Source organism: Sylvia atricapilla, chromosome 6, assembly GCF_009819655.1.
Source record: "Sylvia atricapilla isolate bSylAtr1 chromosome 6, bSylAtr1.pri, whole genome shotgun sequence".
In the NCBI taxonomy this organism is placed as follows: domain Eukaryota; kingdom Metazoa; phylum Chordata; class Aves; order Passeriformes; family Sylviidae; genus Sylvia; species Sylvia atricapilla.
Window position 1 is genome coordinate 52051129 of NC_089145.1, and position 17726 is coordinate 52068854.

The 17726-nt window shown below is 39.9% G+C and overlaps 1 protein-coding gene across 2 annotated transcripts in view; it reads left to right on the plus strand.

Annotated features, from left to right (window-relative positions):
* The first annotated feature begins 1879 nt into the window (after positions 1-1879).
* The window catches only part of GALC (galactosylceramidase), a 31317-nt gene continuing 15470 nt past the window's right edge, over positions 1880-17726 (plus strand). Inside the window, exons 1-7 of one of the 2 annotated variants that reach the window (XM_066321945.1) lie at positions 1880-2055; positions 2943-3011; positions 4815-4878; positions 6840-6953; positions 8321-8460; positions 10639-10677; positions 13837-13964. In XM_066321945.1, the coding sequence (XP_066178042.1) occupies positions 1888-2055; positions 2943-3011; positions 4815-4878; positions 6840-6953; positions 8321-8460; positions 10639-10677; positions 13837-13964 (722 nt within the window). In that variant the 5' untranslated portion in view covers positions 1880-1887. Of the gene's footprint in view, positions 2056-2942; positions 3012-4814; positions 4879-6839; positions 6954-8320; positions 8461-10638; positions 10678-13836; positions 13965-15949; positions 16081-17726 lie in introns of both variants that reach the window. The other variant, XM_066321946.1, reaches the window with a different exon arrangement.

The following is a 17726-nucleotide window of genomic DNA, read 5'->3' on the forward strand; positions in this document are numbered from 1 at the left end:
TCTGTACCAACTGAAAAGGGCAGGCACTCAGCACATCACAGGATTGCAGATACAAGTTTTGAAATCTGACAATTTAAGGACCTTATGAGTGAATGAGACTGAATTTCACAGCTGAAGCCTTTTACATGAAATAAATTGATGCATGAATCAACGAAACTATCAAAATGAACCTATTAAAAACTCATAATGGTTTTGCAGACCTTCCAGGTGTGCAAAGCTGTACAGTCTGCTGGAATGAATGTGAAAACAATAAAATAGGAAAATAATAGGACCAGGAGCACAATGCTACTACCTTTGGCACTGACTCACAGTAGCCCTGAGGAAGTCACTCTGACCATCTGCACATAATAATGGTATCATATAGCTAATTTGGGTGTGAGCAGGTTCATTAGTTAATACTTGATATTGCTGTAAAGCGCAAAATGTTTTGTGAGTGCTTGGTATTGTTATTTAAAAAGAAATAAACAGGAAACGTCAGTCAGGCCATGTCATCACTGAGACATTAGATCCCTCAATGACAGTGGTAGAGACACAATGAGAGTGACCGAGGCCCGAGTAACAGCATTCTTTATGGTTGGAAACGTGCAAAACCAGGGCTTTTCCACAGCCCTTACACAACGCAGGGCTTTAACCACTGCCATCTCCTCATGCCTCTTTCCTCTTCTAGGCACACGAAGCATCTCTATGAAATACTGATGTCAACACCCAAGACAGCTCCCCATTACAAACTTTTATAGGATAATCAAGCTGATCGCCGATCTCCGGGTTACTTTTTCTCCGAGCCAAATGCTCTATGAGCTGCAGTCCGAGGGAACACCCCGGCAATGCAGACGGAAATTCCTGGCGTGCGGCTCAGCACCACCTCGGGGTGCTCTCATTTTGACGCGGCTGCTCTACAGCGCGCCCCTGAAGGCGTAAACACGCTCGTTCAGCCCATGGTAATATAAACCTTACTTTCCAGCATCCCTGTCTCGGGCCCTAACTGGATCTAACCGGGGCCAGCTGGGATTCCCCGGGAAGGACTGCCAGCAAGCTCCGCGGGCAGGGCCCCGCTCCCCGCACCTGCCCCTGCGGCGATAAAGCTCCTGCTCAGGGAGCGCTGGAATGTGCTCCTTCAAAGCGCCGCTTCCTGCCGCCTCTTCAGGGGATCGGGTGGCAGCCTGGGAGCGGCGCAAAACCAGGAAACTGGCCGCGAGGTGCTGGGAGGGCCTGGAAATAAATGAAAGACGCAGTAGGAAGCGCCGTTCTTCGCCCGGGAGAAGTATCGTGCCTTGCTAGAGGCCCCGAAAAGGGGAGTCAAAGGCCTCGAAAAAGACACTCAGCTTGACTCGGCCCCTACGCTGCCCTGAACGCCATTCCCGTCGCGCTCCCACACAAACCCCTCCTCGCCTCACAGCCGTGCGGCTTTCCCACTCTCGGGACGGCCCCGCAGCAGCTTCACTCTCCGCTCAGTGCCCAACCCCAGCATGGCCACACGCGCCTCAGCAGCCGGCCGTGCCCTTTCTCAAGATGGCAGCTGTTGACTTGGGCCGGGCGGGGCTGTCTGGGGCTGACTGAGCCGCCTCCTGCCCTCTGTCAGCCCGGGCTCAGTGAGCCGCCTCCTGCCCGCTGTCCGCCCGGGCTCACTAAGGCACCTCCCGCTCTCTGCCCGCCCGGGCTCAGTGCGGCGCCTCCCGCCCTCTCTGCCCCCCCCGGGCTCAGTGCGGCGCCTCCCGCCCTCTGCCCGCCCGGGCTCAGTGCGGCGCCTCCCGCGCTCTTTCCCCGCCCCGGGGCCGGCGGCCGCGGTCACGTGCGGCGTTGCCGGGCAGTGCCGAGGCGCCGCAGGAACGGGGCGGCCGCGGGACGCGGCGGGAGCGGAGCTGGACCGGGATCGGGACCGGGATCGGGATGGGCTGCGCGGCTCTGCTCTGGGGCACTGTCCTGCTTGCCTGCAGCTGCGGCCCGGGGCCCCTCAGGGTCGGTGCCGCTCCGCTCTTGGCGGCCACCTACGTGCTGGACGATGCCAACGGACTGGGCAGGGAGTTCGACGGGATCGGGGCTGTCAGCGGCGGCGGGGTGAGCGGCTCCTCCGGGGCTGCGGTGCTGATACCCTCCTCGGCGCGGCAGGGGCCTCCTGGGCTGGGCATCCCGTCAGTAGGAGCGTGTGGTGGCTCCGGCGGGGCCTGGGCCGGGGGTGTCCCTGAGGGGAGCCCTGAGGGGAGCCCTGAGGGCTGGCGCGGCGTGGGGGCACGGGCACGGTGTGAGCGGGGCGGGGAGGCCTGGGGGCGCTGCGGGGAGCGGGCGGGCAGTGCCGGGGGCACGGAGCCGGGCTCCGCTCTGCGCCACCCCGCCGGCCGCCTGCGCTGGGCTCCTCGGGCTGCCCGGGGCCAGCCTGTCCTGCGTGCTGGTGGAGCTAAGCCACGGGGGGGTTTACCTAGAGGGTCTTAATAGTCTCTGCGTTTTAAAATGCTGGACGAGCCAGAGCCGTTCATTGTGTTTCGTGTGGTCAGGCAGCAGAGCCGTGAGATTCCCAGAGCTTTTACCCCCTCTTCGACCTGCTGAGATGCTTTGGCCTCCTGCCTGTGTGCCCTGTGAGCTCCCCTTGTTTTGGCGTATGCAGAGCCAAAGCGGGGAGAATTGAATAGAGCAGAAGTGGTGCGAGGAGGCAGCTGTCTTTTGCTTGTCATAAAGCCGTGTGAGCTCTTTGTCTCTCTGTTCTCTGGACTCTGCAGTAAATTCCAGGTAACTGGAGGACAGGGCACTTGCAACCTGTGAAACGAGAAACGTACAGCTGAAGGTTTATAGAAACAAGTTACGTAGAGGCTTAGCTTATGAGTTCCTGGTGCTATAATTATTTTTGTAGGTTTATTAGCTCTATGAAAAGCATGGACTGAAAAGCTGGGATGTAGTTAAACGTTTGAAAGTTGTGTTTTACACATTTTCATATTTTCTTTCCATTTTAGGCTACATCTAGACTCCTAGTGAACTACCAAGAACCTTATCGTTCCCAGATTTTAGATTACCTGTTCAAGGTAAAGTTGGTCTCACTGCTACAATAACATTTAAATTCATGCAGAATTTCTTACTGTGTAATATTGGAACTTCTATAGTATATTCAATGCTGCTTAAAATTAGACAAAATCCCATCTTGCACAACATCTGCTTTAATGTTGATTGTTATCAGAACCTAAAATTTTAGGTGTTGTTTTTGTTCAGGAGACTGTTTCTTCATATTGTTACGAAAATTCCTTTTGTGTTTTAACAATGTGTTTTGAAGATATGTTTTCAAAGATGTGTTTAACCGTATATTTGATCATCTGCGTGGGCTAAAGCATAGGTCATTTCTGTAGCTAAAATAGGGGGTTTAGCTGTTTATAGTGATTGAAGCAAGGGGGTCTTAGAGGCAGTTTAGGTTTTTTTGGACTACAAATAGATTAGGAGTATAAAAATGACTGTGCAGACTGCAGGTTTGTAACAGCGTATCTGTTCCAAATTATTCTCGAGTACAACTGCAGTGACTCTAGAAGGTGTAGGAAGTTCATTGGTTTGTAAGCTGTGTTAGTGAACAAGTGTAACCCATGGAGTTACCCAACTTAATATATGGTAAGATTATAGCACTGGACATTAATGGCTTGTTTTGCTTTTGGCACTGTAAATTACTCTGCTGGAAGAGGATGTCATGTCACTTTCAAGTAATGCAATCCAGATGGCTGGAGGGGAGTAATTTACCATGCAGTTTAAAGAATTAATTTTCAAGGGTAGAGTAAGGTGTAATATGTGCCTGGAGACTAAAGCTGTTTGTTACTAATATGAATGTTCTGATTAGGCATGTGGTAAAAGAAAATCTCAAGAGCTCATGATTTTTGAAGAATTTTTGATCTGGGAGGGATGTACCTTGCCTTATTCTCCTTGTCTTTTAGTGTCAGTTAACTTTCATGATAGGAATGGGAGAACAAATGTGTCAGAAGTTTAAAACAAAAAATGTCAAAAAGAGAAATAGTAATTGGAAATGCTTACTTTGCTGTTAAAAGCAAACAAAAATCCCAGACTTGTAGGCCGAAAGATGTGTCATATATGTAACACTTTTTTAAAAATCAAATTGTGTTCTTATGTGTTAAAACATTTTTGAGTACCAAATTATACTTGGGTCATTCCATGGAGGAGGCCAGCTTATTAGTGGTTGTTAAAGTAATGATTAATTGTAACTTCTGACTTGAGCAACTCTTAAGCCACTAATGGCTGGAAGAACATATTGGCAGTAGAATCACCTGTAAGAGCTTGAGTTTTATATTTGGCTTCACCAGTCAGATGCCAGGGGAGGGGGATAGTGGACTAACCAAATGTTTTCCACTGTGGTTTTTTCCACTCTTGTCTATCTGTCTGTAGTTTCCAGATTATTCCTGACCTGTATGGATGCTCTTCCACATAAACACTTTACAAAAAAAGAATAAAAAATACTGACTTAAGAATAAAACAAGTTCAACTTCTAATAAATTAAAATACTGCTGTGTTCTTCATATATTCTGTGTTCTGCTTTAATAGTGCTTTAGTATTTTCTTGAGCATAACCTGTTTAAAATCTGCACGGTTATGGAGAGGTGGTGTTAATGGTGCAAGAGTCAAACTCTTAAAACTGCCTAAAGATCAATGTACTATTTATCCTGGTGGATTTTCTTTTGTAAAGCAGAAGTTTATGTAATCTCTCACTACTTTATAATGGGTGTTTAATAAAGTAAAATAAAAATTGCGTTTTCAGCATGCTCAAAATTGTACAATTACTTATTATTCTTGTTAACAGCAGATTTCTGTCTGTTTTTCTGTCACTTTTTTCCACAGCCAAATTTTGGTGCTTCTTTACATATGCTCAAGGTAGAGATTGGAGGTGATGCACAGTCAACAGGTATGGATTTTGCATGAGCAGCATTTAACTTCTCGTTTCAGTGACCTGTAGGTAAAATGTGCTGCACATGGAGCTCAGGCATGGAGATAGCTGAACTGAGTAATTGCAATAAACCTGCAATAAACTTGCAAGAATGGCTTGTACAAGAGTGATTAACACCAACATTCTGGAAGCAGTTTCACTATCGTATGGTTAATAGGTTGCATTCTACAGCAAATGAGTTCTTTTTTCCCCCCCCAATGTAGGTTTCTGAGTTGCAGAGCATTTCTCACACATGAGTTTTGTAATACAAGCTAGTTTATGTCTTAAAAGTATGAAATGCAAAGGCATCTGATCAGAAGCAGTTATGTTACTTTGGTTTAATTAGCTGCAATGTTTCACTGGAACGGCATTTGCTGGCAGTAGGCAGTATTTTTTTTTCCTGAGAAGAGTTGCGGATGAAAATGTCTTGATGTAATTTGCCTGCCCTACCAACTACATTTACATACATGAGAAACTGTTCAGTAACTGGTTTTGACCAAAATCTGAGAAGCAGAGACTGCAACTTTTTGTAAAAAATTATTATTTATTTATTTATTTTAAAATTAATTTTTCTCAAAATAAATCTGGCCGCATCAAGAGCAGACTTAGAACCAGACTCAGTTAATAAATAGAAGGCATAGAATCTGGTTTTGTGGTGTTAAAATGAGTGTGTGTATATATATATATTTGCATATATATGCTTTCTTCTGTAATGTCTTGTGTTTTGTATAATTAGACAATGTTTTTTATTCTTGCATTTACTTCACAAAAATTTAAATGCTGGAAAGTACTATACTGGATTTAAGAGCTCGGTAGTTAATTGCTGAGTGGGGGGAAAGGGAATCGTCTTCAGGCATGCACAGACCTTCTCTTCAAACACTTACTGCTGACTAAGAGAATGTCACATACTTGTCTGATGGTTTCCAGTTTTGAAAAGGGAAACAATAAGATGCATATTTCTCAGTGCTCAGTGCAGCTTTTCTTCTGGCCTCAGAGGTGTGATCAGGAGTTCATTTGAAATGTGATATGATGCCTAAATTTGGAACCGAATAGTTCTATGTGTTTGACAAACTTACATATAGCCAAGTGTTGTAAGGTAAAAAAATCAGTCCTATTTTCTGTGATGAAATGTACTGTTTCAGCAGACTTCATTTAAAACAAAGTCTCATTGGAGGAGGTCTCTGCATATGATTTAACATCATTTGCACAATTGTTGCAGTCATGTACGCGAGTTATTACTTTTGTATGTAATGACTTCCCATGCAACACTGATTCTTTTGCAGCTTTCTAGTTTGTTTGCTTTTGCCTGAGGAAATTCAGCACATAGCATTCAATTCCAAAAACTGTTCCTGCAGTCACAGATCACAATGAAAGTTACAAACTAGATATTTCACTGTAAAAATAAAAAACCCCACTGCCTATTTCCTGTAATTGAAAAAATTCATTATAGTTCTTTTCTTTTCTCTCCCTGAATTTGCCTGGTGCAGAAGAAATGAACTATAACCTTTTATTTGTTTTTTGGTTTAGAGATAACTTGCTTGTATAATGATCTTTTTCCTCTTAATCTTAATGCTGTAACATTCCTAGTGCTTGTTAATATCAAGATATGACACAACAGCAAATACAGATTTAGTGTTATCATAGCTAGGGATGGAAAATGCCCAATAGTTAACCACATCTGATGTTAAAAGCAGGCCAAAGCCCTTCAAAATAAAAATACTAAAATTATTCTAAGTTAACATGCTGAGAATGAAGGGTAGCAAATCTTGCACTTACTTCCCACTATTCCTTTGGCTTTGAAATACATACCAAGGAACTTGTGAGCCATGTTGGAGATATGTGCTTGCATACTATGTTAATGAGCAAAGCAGCAAACTTTGATGTGTAACAGCTTATGACACAGAAGATAATTGTGAACTACCTGTCTCTTTCCTTCCTAGATGGTACTGAACCCTCCCATATGCACTATGAAAATGATGAGAACTACTTCCGAGGCTATGAATGGTGGCTGATGAAAGAAGCTAAAAAGAGGAACCCCAAAATTAAACTGATTGGTAAATTGCTTTGAGCATTTAGATTTAAATGCCTTTTTATTCCTCTGACTAAAATATCTATCTGACACTTAATTAACATTTTAGTGGGGAGATGTTTTGATGTTGCTGTAGAAAAAGTAGAATCTCTAATATTTGTTAAGCTTGTCTTGATGCTTACAGTGTTTTACCTTGTTACAATAGCACAACATCCTGACAAGAAGCATAAAATTTCTAATAATTTGCTTGTATTAAGTAACTTAAGGCTTTTAGTGTATAGTAGCAATGAACATGATTAATTTATCATGAGGGATGAATCTCTGAATAATTGAGTAAAAAAAAATCAGGAGGGATAAAATAGAGTTACTGCAAGTATAAATATGTAAATCTTACACACACTGCATTTGACTGAATGTTCCTATTACAAACCAATCACACACCCCTTCTCCACTGTAGTGATTCTGGTCTTGATTTGACCTACATATGTAGTTGAGTTGCAAGAGGAGTTTTCTTTCTTCCTGTTTTGATTGTGTGTGTGCTGTGACAATACAAACATGGAATCCTAGGTTGTGTTTTTGTATTTGGGAAATACAAAATGTATTTCACATGAAACACGGGAAGAAATCTGTTGGTTAAAAGGTGTCCTAATTCCCCCACCTTCCGGGGGCTTTACCACATCCAGCTGTGAAGCAAGGCTTGGTGCAGTATTTACCAGATCAGCTTCTGTTATGCCTACTATTTATGACTAATTGTAATTATTAGTAATATCCCTCTTCCCTCACATCAAGCTCTCAACAAAGGAAGGTGGGTTTACTTTTAAATTAGCCTATGGTATCTTATACAAGTTGGCTGGACACTTAGCAGCATCTGGGTAGATTGATTTGTTTTTCTTGCTTACTGCAAGATCCAGTGAACAGATGAGACTTGGAAATGGTTTTTCATGTTCCTAATCTTCTTTCCTCTGTTTTGATCAGATCATCACGTCTTCGGAAATTCATGTTCAGGAGACAAACAATTTTTCATGTTCTGTATTGACCCTTTGTCTTTAGCTTTGTAAAATTTTATCCTATAATCTTTGGATTTTTAAACCTGTTAGAGCTAGTACCATAAAATTGCAGATTATATGTAGTCAGTTGTTCTCTACTAATGAATGCTTGCTAGCTCATTAAAAAAAACCCCAGCTATTAATTGCTTGATCATAATTTGTATTAGACTATGCTCTGCAGTTAGATAAATTACTTTTCATTGTCTTCACTGGAACCAAGCAAGTTTCAAGGGCATATCTCTTCCTTCATTTTAGGTAGAGGAAATTACAGCTTGCTCTTGAAGCTGATTGAGTAGTGCAGACCAACTACTTACCTTATTCATTTGTTTTTCTTCTCTCTTTCCAGGATTACCTTGGGCATTTCCAGGATGGATAGGGAAGGGTGAAAATTGGCCCTATGACTATCCAGATATCACTGCTTACTATATTGTTTCTTGGATATTGGGAGCAAAACAGTATCATGATTTGGACATTGATTATGTTGGGGTCAGTAAAGCAAAATCTCCTGTATATTTTATCTATTTTCACTTCTAAAATCTTGGTTCTGCCTCTCTTTTTTGATGACTGGAGGAGGAGGAGGATGGCAAGAGAAATTTTTTTTTTCTGTAATTGCAGTTTTGGCTTGTACTGTTGCCAGGGGAAAGGCAGTAGTTGTGTTAAAGTCTTCCTTGAAATGATGGCTGTTAAAGCAGAACAAGTGTCGAATGGTTCCTACCTTCCCAGTTCTAAAACAAAGTTACCAAAGGATTTGAGAGTTCCTTTTTCTTTTCTGCCTTGTTTGTTTCTGCTTGTGTTTCAGCAGTTACCAAAAAGCATCAGTTAACACAGTTTGAAAGTCAGCTAACATGACTTAGCATAAAATATGATTATTTTGCAGAGGAGCGATCCTCTACAACTTTTTCCATTTTTGCCTGCATTGTGTATAGTAGATAAATGTGCATGTTTTACAGTACAACTACTGTGTTGTCCTACCGTGCATTATATGGAACTAGTTAATGAATGTCTGAAAAAAAAAGTCATATATTGGAGATGAGAGAAGCAGACAATCTGAAAAAACCCTTCAGTTCACTATTTGAGCAAAAAAGTGTGTTTAGGATTCCTCTAAAATCAATCCTATACTTGCTGAACACTTATTTTGGACTTTTAAGTGTTTTGATATGAGAAGTTTACCTGCAGAAAAGCTGAAAATCACTTTAGCAGTCCAGAACAAAGCTAAATCTGTGGTTCCCATCCCTCAGAAGTCTGACCTTTCTGCTGCAATGTGGGAAGGTGTTAATCTCCTGCAAATTTCCTTGGGAATGAATCCCCCTTGATGTTGCTGGCTTATTTCAGTTGGGTCAGTTTTGCACTGTAGGTAACATAGTGATACTTCAGCAATTCATTTGAGGGGACAGGGAGAACCATTGCTGTTACGTTTTTCTCTGCTCTGTGTTCTTGGAGTAGAAAGTAAGTTCTGCACTTTATATATTTGAGTAATATTGATGTTTTTACTTCACAACCTTATAAATTCTCTCCTTCTATGAAAAGAAAAACTTTGGTGTTTTTACTTCACAGCCTTATAAATTCTTTCCTATGAAAAGAGAATTTCTGCTTACCCAGGCATTGTGGTGATGTTGCATTTTGTCTCATTTCTTTGTGGGTATAATCTGGAATACAGGGAATCAGTGAGAAGTCTGTGAAGGCTCAGAAACAATTTCAAAAATTGTCAAAAATTGTCAAAACAATTTCAGTGCTATTATGGTTGTACATGATTAGCCTTTACCACTCTTTTTATTGTAAGTACATGTTCTGTATCTTTATGTGCTTTATGCTGAGATGAGCCTTTCAGTAAGTAATGGCTTTGGTTGGCTCATTTCTGAAGTTTCATGTTAGCATTTCTAGAAAGATATAGAAACATCAAAATCAATTGTACTTACCCTGTCTGCAGGAATGTGCTTGTACATCTCTGGGTAATCTAAACCTTTACTGGTGAATGTCAGTCACAGTGTTCATTTTGTGGTTAGAAAAGGAAGAAACAAGGTTTCTGCCTATGTATTTTACAGGCCAGGGGGTTTGGTGGAAAGGAAGACCAATGTTCCTGCTTTTGAATTTTGAGCCATGTTTAGCTTAAACTCCCTTTCCATAAAAGATGGAAAATTTGGAAAATAGCTCATTTTGTGTCTATTCACTTAAAATAATGCTGGATCTCTTTTGTGTTGAAGCTTGGGTGTAGTCCTGTGTAAATTAGAACAGTAAGCTTCATTGATTTATTCAATATGTGAGTTATTCTTGCTCTCCTTTCTCCATGTATTGCGACAGGGGCCTATTCATTAGGCCACACCTTGAAGCCACAAGGTGTTTCTCAACTGTGATTCCTAACAAACTGTAGAGCCATTGGTACTGTAACACTGCTGCCATTGTAGAGCTCAAGCAGCTCTAGCATTCTTCTCAGTGAGAAGGCAATCAGGGGACCTTAGAGAAAGATAAACAAATGGCTTCTAGGAACTTTCATACAGAATTTTCATCAGAAAAGCTGATAACAAAACCAACCAGCACTTCCCTCTAGCACACGGAAGCCATGGAGTTGGTTAATGGATTCTATTATCTTACATATATAAATAAAATCTTTAATTCTCCATTGACATATCCTGATTTTTCTAAATGGGTTTTACTTTCTCTTTATAGATATGGAATGAAAGGGCATTTAGTAGCAAATACATTAAGGTATGTATTCTTTTCTTATTTCTGTGAAGTGCTTGTCATATTGTCATACATAAACAATTAGCTTTTCTGAATTCATGTAGGAAAAGGATCTTAAATTTGCAGCTATATCACTTACTGAACTCTGTTTCTTGTAGTTGCATGTGTGGAAAGATAACATGTTCAGATATCTAGATTATTTATTTTGTGTGTCTGAAACTGTTATTTTGAACTTTGGGCATGTCAGTGTGCATTCTAAATTTTAATGGAAGCTTCAGTTGATGCTACTTTCATACAAACTTAAATCATATTTATGCCAGCTTAGATATCGCTAGAAGTCTGAGATCTAAAATTGCTTGAAATTCTGTAGCTAAATTCTGTGACTACAGTACCCTTAAACATTGCTATTAAATCACAGTAAAGGCTCTGCATTTTTAACTTTGCAAAATTCAGTACCTTTTGTTCTAAAAAGCTGGAGGAACACAACCTTGAGAGAGCTCTAATATTTCTCACTATTGAATGCTCCTGCAGCCCCCCTGCTTTTAAAACTCTTCTGTTTGTTATATTGTCTTGCAATGAAATCTTAAGCGCAAGCTCCTGCTTTGTTCCTTTCCTTGTTGCTTTAAGGCTAAGACACAATGACATTACCTCTTCTTCAAAGCAAACAGGACTCAGAGAATCATAGAATGGCTTGAATTGGAAGGGACCTTAAAGATCATCCAGTTCCAGTCCTCCTGCCATGGTCAGGCACACCTTTGACTAGACCACGTTACTCAAAATCATCCAGCCTGGCTGTGAACACTTCCAGGGATGGGGCATTCCCATCCATTCCCCACTGTCCTATCACTACATGCTTTTGTAAAAAGTCCCTTCCCATCTTTTCTTGTAGGCTCCTTCCAGGTACTGGAAGGCAGCAATTAGGTCACCTCAAACCTTTCTCTATTTCAGGCTGGACAATCCCAAATCTGTGTCATGTCACCTTGAGGCTTTCTCATCTGCTTGTCCTGGCTTCCTCATGTGGGGAGAAAGAATATGGAGAACAAACTGTTGAGTCTAGGGGCAGTCTTTGTACTGTATAGCTTTTTGAATACTGTTGAGTTGGGACTGAGCATTTGGCTTCTAGAGCTGAATATTTAGCTTAAAATTTGACCTTAAAGTCACCCAGATATTTACTGAAAAGTTTTGTCCTTCCTTCTACTGCTGATAGGAGGTTTTTAATTAAACACCTATTTTACCATTCATTCTCTTACACTTGGCACCACTTTTCTCATCAGCATGATAGTTCTATTTGCAGTCTGCCATTTCACAAGAGGTCAAGATACTGAAATGTACTGCTGCACACCAAGCATTTTCTGTAATTGCTGTTAAATGCATCACAGATAAGGTCTTAGATATCTGGCTAAATTTTTACTTGTAAGATGTTATTCTAGATACTTCATCCACTAAGGCACTAGTTCTGTTTCTTAATAAGTGGGAAAAAAAAGAAGGAAGAAATGGAGACTCTAATGCTTTTAAATTCTTGTTCAAGAAGACCCTGTTCTTTCAGTTACATGAATACTGGGTGTGAAGTAGCTGCTCTGCAGATGTTATTGTGGAGTGCATTTTGGGTGCCTGCAGTTCTGTGCTTTTGGGTACTTCTCCTTCAGCATGGAAATTCTGCAATCATTCATTTTTGTTCTTCTGAGCTGTCTCGGTGGTCAGGCAATTTTTCTGAGTATCTAGGTAGCTAGAATGCTTGAAGTTCAAAGGACCTTCTAGTATTATTAAATTTTCTTTTGGTAGACTTTGTGTTTCAAAGATTTCAAACAGCTGAATAGAACTTCATTGCTACTTTTCTTCTTAGTAAGTTCTACGTCTTAATTAGTTTTGGATGTAGGCTTTGATTGTCATCAACACTTAGACTTTGATTTCTGTCCTTATTTGACTACATGAAAAGTAGAAATGCTCCCTGTTGTTTTTCACATTGCCAGAGGGCTATTACAAGCAGTTATTTAAGGGTTCATGCCTAATGATCTTTGAATCAAGTTGCAAAATCTTTCTTATGCATGCATGCACGCACACAGTACATCATTCTTTTATATCTAAAATGGAAGAAAGCATTTTAGAATGTGCACTGGGTTTTTTCAGATGGAGCTGTATGGCTGTATGTGCATGCTGCTGAAAATATGTTTTTAATTTTTTTTTTTTTTTTAAATTTCTGGTTTGATTTTCTGGATAGTACCAACCCTCTATAAGTATGGTTAATTCTTAATTATTAAGGCTGAGTATGTTTTATGTGGGTATATTTTACCTAAGAAGTTCCACAGACAAATATGAGCTGTTTATCATGTGAGCTGTTTATCATCTTTAACAGTGAAATAGTAAAGAGAAGCTGGAAAGACAGAATAGGAATTATTTTCTGTTGGCATGTTTGAATTCAAAGTTTGTTGCCCTCAGTTTTGTTGTAAATATGCAATTCTAGGTTTATTCATTGCTTTCCCTGAAAGTTAGTAAAACTAGTCAGAATCAAGTAGTGGGTAAACTTAGACATTATACACTTAAAACATCAAGGATTTTTTTTTTTTTTCAGTGAACTGAGCAATGAAAAAAATGTTTAGGTGCTCTTCACTTGAACAAGTGTTCAGCAGAAATTTCTGTTCTTGTAGAGAGCTGCATGGATAGGTCTTTTCTATTTAAAACTTCAATCCCTGTTATTTTAATACATTTTTTTGGGGGGGATCAGGTTAACTTTTGCTTCTGATCACTTGGGGAAGTACGTCCACTTCCACATTTCAGCCAACTGTCATTTTTAGATTAGCTTAACAAGACTTAGTTGTGATAAATCAATTACTTTCGTGTAATCAATGACATACATGACAGAGAGTCAGTAGGTTGAGAGTGTCCAGGTGGAGTATATGTGTGCCCGTGTGGTGTCAAAAGTTATCCAAGTGATGAGAAGCCCATTTTTATGTAATGACTATCTCAGTGTCAATGATGACCTTTCAGTTTTAAAAATACTTACCATTAACTTTGTCTTAGTTGCCACCATAGCTCTTTTTTGAGAAGTGAGAACTTCTCTTATCCATCCTGGTCTGTAAATAGAGGCTTCCACTGACTCCTTCGAAGTTTTTGTTTTCAGTCTTAAGTTTCATGTTGCCTCATTGATGAAGGCTGTACTTTTAAGTGGTGTTATCTGTTACTAAGGTGCTTCGACATTATTTGGACAGACTGGGTCTGTGGAACGTTGGTATCATCGCTGCGGATGGAGATTGGAACATCTCCAATGAGATGATAGTTGATCCCTATCTTAATGATGCTATTGAGGTAGTCGGGTAAGTGTGGGAGAAGGGAGGCATTTTAAACATTGCTATTGCTTCCTATCTGAAAGTCTTCATCTCCTTTTTCAAGAGTCATAAATCCTTATTTCATACTTCCTAGCTGTTTCCATTTTTCCCATCATTGTGTAGAGTGGTGATGGATTATTCTTTCTTGTCTTTCTCTCTTCTTTGAGTTTAGTACATACATAAAGCTGACCTTGTCATTCTTCCATCATTTCTTTCAAGTGTCCATTTAGGAGCTGTGTTTTAGGCTTATTAGCACTAGCAAGTCACAGGAAACTTCTAACTAATCTGCATGTGCATGTTCCAAGTCAAAAAAAAAAAAAGTAGGATTGAAGTCTTGCTCTGCAACTGCTTTTCATTTTGGGTAAACTTGAACTTTCAGAGTGAAACTTTGCACCCTGGGAATTTCTGTGGCTTCAGCTGAGATTTTTCTAGTCATATCCTAGAGGTAGAAGTTTCTGTTTCTTGCTTATATGTGATAACAGATAATATTAGAAATGCACGCACTGACAGTAACGTAGAAGTAAAAACAAGCACCCAAAGTTTGTCAACTAATACAGCCTATCTCAGTTTTGGCACCTTCTCTTGGTGTTTCAGCAAATGTCAACTTAACTGTTTGCCTTCGCTCTTTTCCATAAGACACTTCCTTACTTGCTTCTGGCAACTAATTCTGCTGCCCTTGCTCTCTTTGTAATCTCTGGTTTCTCAAAATTATACATAGTTTTTAAAAAAATCACATGTTCCTAGTGGAAATTACCTATACAGATACAAATTGCTCACTTGTGTTTACATTTGTTAACTTGTTTATCTCTGTTGTTAACCTTACTGTGATAAGAACATTCTTGTGGTCACTCATGTACCGTTTATCCTCTGTGTGTAAGGAAGTATGATATGCTCATCATAGTTTAAATGAATGCTTGGTTCAAGGGTTATAACAGGTCAGTTAAGCAGGGATTTTATAAAGAAACTGCTGTCGTATATGTTGAGCTTGTAAACACCAATCACCTGAAAGTGGCTGCCTGAGAAATACCAATTAATAGTGTCAGCATTGAGTAACTCATTTGGTTTAAAATAAACTTAAAAAAAACTTTCTTAGGTTAGGCAAGAGTTGCAGCTCAGCAGGTGCATTAGGAAATGTTTTAGTAATGATTTCCGTGACAATACAGCTTGAAGAATGAATGCACTGATCGTGTACAGCTCTTGTTTCTTTAAAAGCTTGGCAGAATCAAGGATAGGAGTACTTGTTTTTGTTTGTGCCTTTAGGACCACAGACATGTTTTAGTTGTTTGAAATGCAAGTTCTTTTTGTCAGAAGTTTCTCTTGAATGTCATACAGATTTTTCCCTAATTCCCCCACCACTGCTGATCACAAAAAATGAAGAGTTAGTTTTTCCTGTGCAGTGGTTTTGTTATCTGTCAAGAAATGAAGGTAAGTACAAAATGAGAACATGTTTCTCAACCAGTGCTGACTTTAAGGTGCTAAGTACCATAGATCGTTCTTGCTGACCTAGTGAAAGATAATAGTATTTAGGTGTCTGTCCTTCAAATGCTCAGTTTCAGAAAGTTCATACATATCTTGTAGTTTACCCATCAGCACTGTAACATCTGATCTGCAAATAGAGTATCTTGCATGAAATGTGATATTGTGATAAAGACAAAATGTGTTTTGTCTTTATCTGTCCTTTTGTGTCTGTAAAAACAAAAAAGCATTTTTAATTTTCCCTTCAATCATGGAAGGAATTCAGCATGGTAGAAGAGGAAGGTGTCCTTTGAAGTCACTTTGTGCTTGACAATCTTGTACATTTTGTTTGGTGTAATAGTTGTCCAAGTTGCAAAAACAGGAATTAAGTGTCATAGTTTTTTCAGCTAGTGCTGAAGAAGGTGCTGCCTTTCCCAGTATAAAGTACTGACAATTTGAAAACCAATTTTTTTATTTGTCCCTTCTCTCTGTTCTTTGCTCTCCTTCTTTTTTCCAAGCTGTTGAGGTACACATTGGATAAGCATGGTCTGGAGCAGGTGAGGATCATAGCCAGCGATAGACTGTGGGAGCCCATTTCCTTTGTCATGATGATTGACTCTGAGCTCCACGGAGTGGTCGATGTGATTGGGTAGGGGGTTCTCTCCGTTCTTCTTTCTTGGTGGTTTGTTTATGGTTTGTCTTCATCTTATTTATAACTAAGACAGCCAAAGCTTTACCTCTCTGTACTCCTACCTGCAAGGAAAGGATTGATACTATAAAACTTTCTTACTAACCCGCATCAAATCGCACAGCTCTTGTCCCAGTAAGAGCCTCAACCTTTGATTGAATCAGGAGCCTTCTATCATGTTGAAGATTCCTGTTGGGTGTGGTTGCACTTTGATGGATTGAAGGTTTTTTGGACAACACTGTTTATCCTGAGGATTTTGGTTACTTGAACTGGTATGCAAAAAGAGCTTTAGCTTTACAACTTAGTATACAGCCTTGTAATTTACACTGGTTTGTTACTGAAATGTTTGTAATCCAGAAATTAATATGGGCTGTGGTTCTTCTTTGAGTCACAATGGTTTGATTCTTTGTTCCTGTTTTGTTTTGATGACAAATTTATATTTGGAAATCATGTTTTACTAGTTCTGTCGTAATAATATTTTAGTACTAGATTAAATTTGAGATTGATTTCTGACTCGATGGCTGAATGGAAATGTGTGTACAAAATTTTAATTAATTTTTCATTTTACAGTAGCTCTAAACTTTACTTCCTAGGTGCCATAAACTTGCCTGACCCAATCACATGCTTCGAATGTGTCAGTTCCTTGCTTCGGTTTGATTTTTTTCCATCCATTTTTATATATCTGAACCACAGGAGGTGTAGAAATGAAGGCTTTTTCTGCAAATACAGATAGGCAGTGTCATCAGCCCTTGCCATCAGTCCCTCCCCCTGTTCTGAACATGAGCAGTATCCTGGCAGTTTTTCATAGGTGAAGCCTTGGATCATGTCTGAAAGAAGCTCAACAGTTTTTGCACTGTCTAAGTAAGCTGTATTTGCTTAACTCTTTATAAATGTAAGTTTTACATCCCTACCCTGGTTCAGTCTTATCAGGGAAATTAAATACTCTATTGTATATCTCAGCTTTTATTGGGCAGGGATATTGACACTTAAGAAAAACCTTTTCAGGGGTGTAGAAAGACAAATTATTCTTTCTTTGCTTTGTTTTTGCAAGCTATGCACTTTATGCCATTAGAAAACCCTTTTGCTTGGTACTAAGGCAATACTTAGGTTTCCAAGCCAAAGGGGAAATGCACAGTAATGTGTACAGCAGAATGTAGCTAAAATCCCTACTATCTGTCACATTACCATTAGTGAAGCTACATGTGAAGGACTACAACACTGGGAAATGGCTCATTGTCCACTAGAGGGAAAATAGTGAAAGAAACCCAACAGTCAACCTAGAAAAATTGGTGTTTCTTGTATTCTTGCCACAAATGTATCATTTTGTCAAGTTGCAGGCTAATAGTAAAGGAAATAGTTTCATTTTAGTATATATACTGTGCTCAATGAGTGTGCTAAGTGAGGAAAATCACAACCCTGTTTTCTGCAAGTAGTTTAAAAGGTTTTATTTCAGTCAGCAAATGTTGCATGGTGGGTCAGTGTTGTAATTAGTATAATCAAAGTCTCCATTGGTGATTTCTCCTTATACTAAGGAAGATCTTGAAAATTAGCTATCATTATATGTTTCAACTATTGTCAGTTTATACCTCTGTAATTTCTCTAGTCCA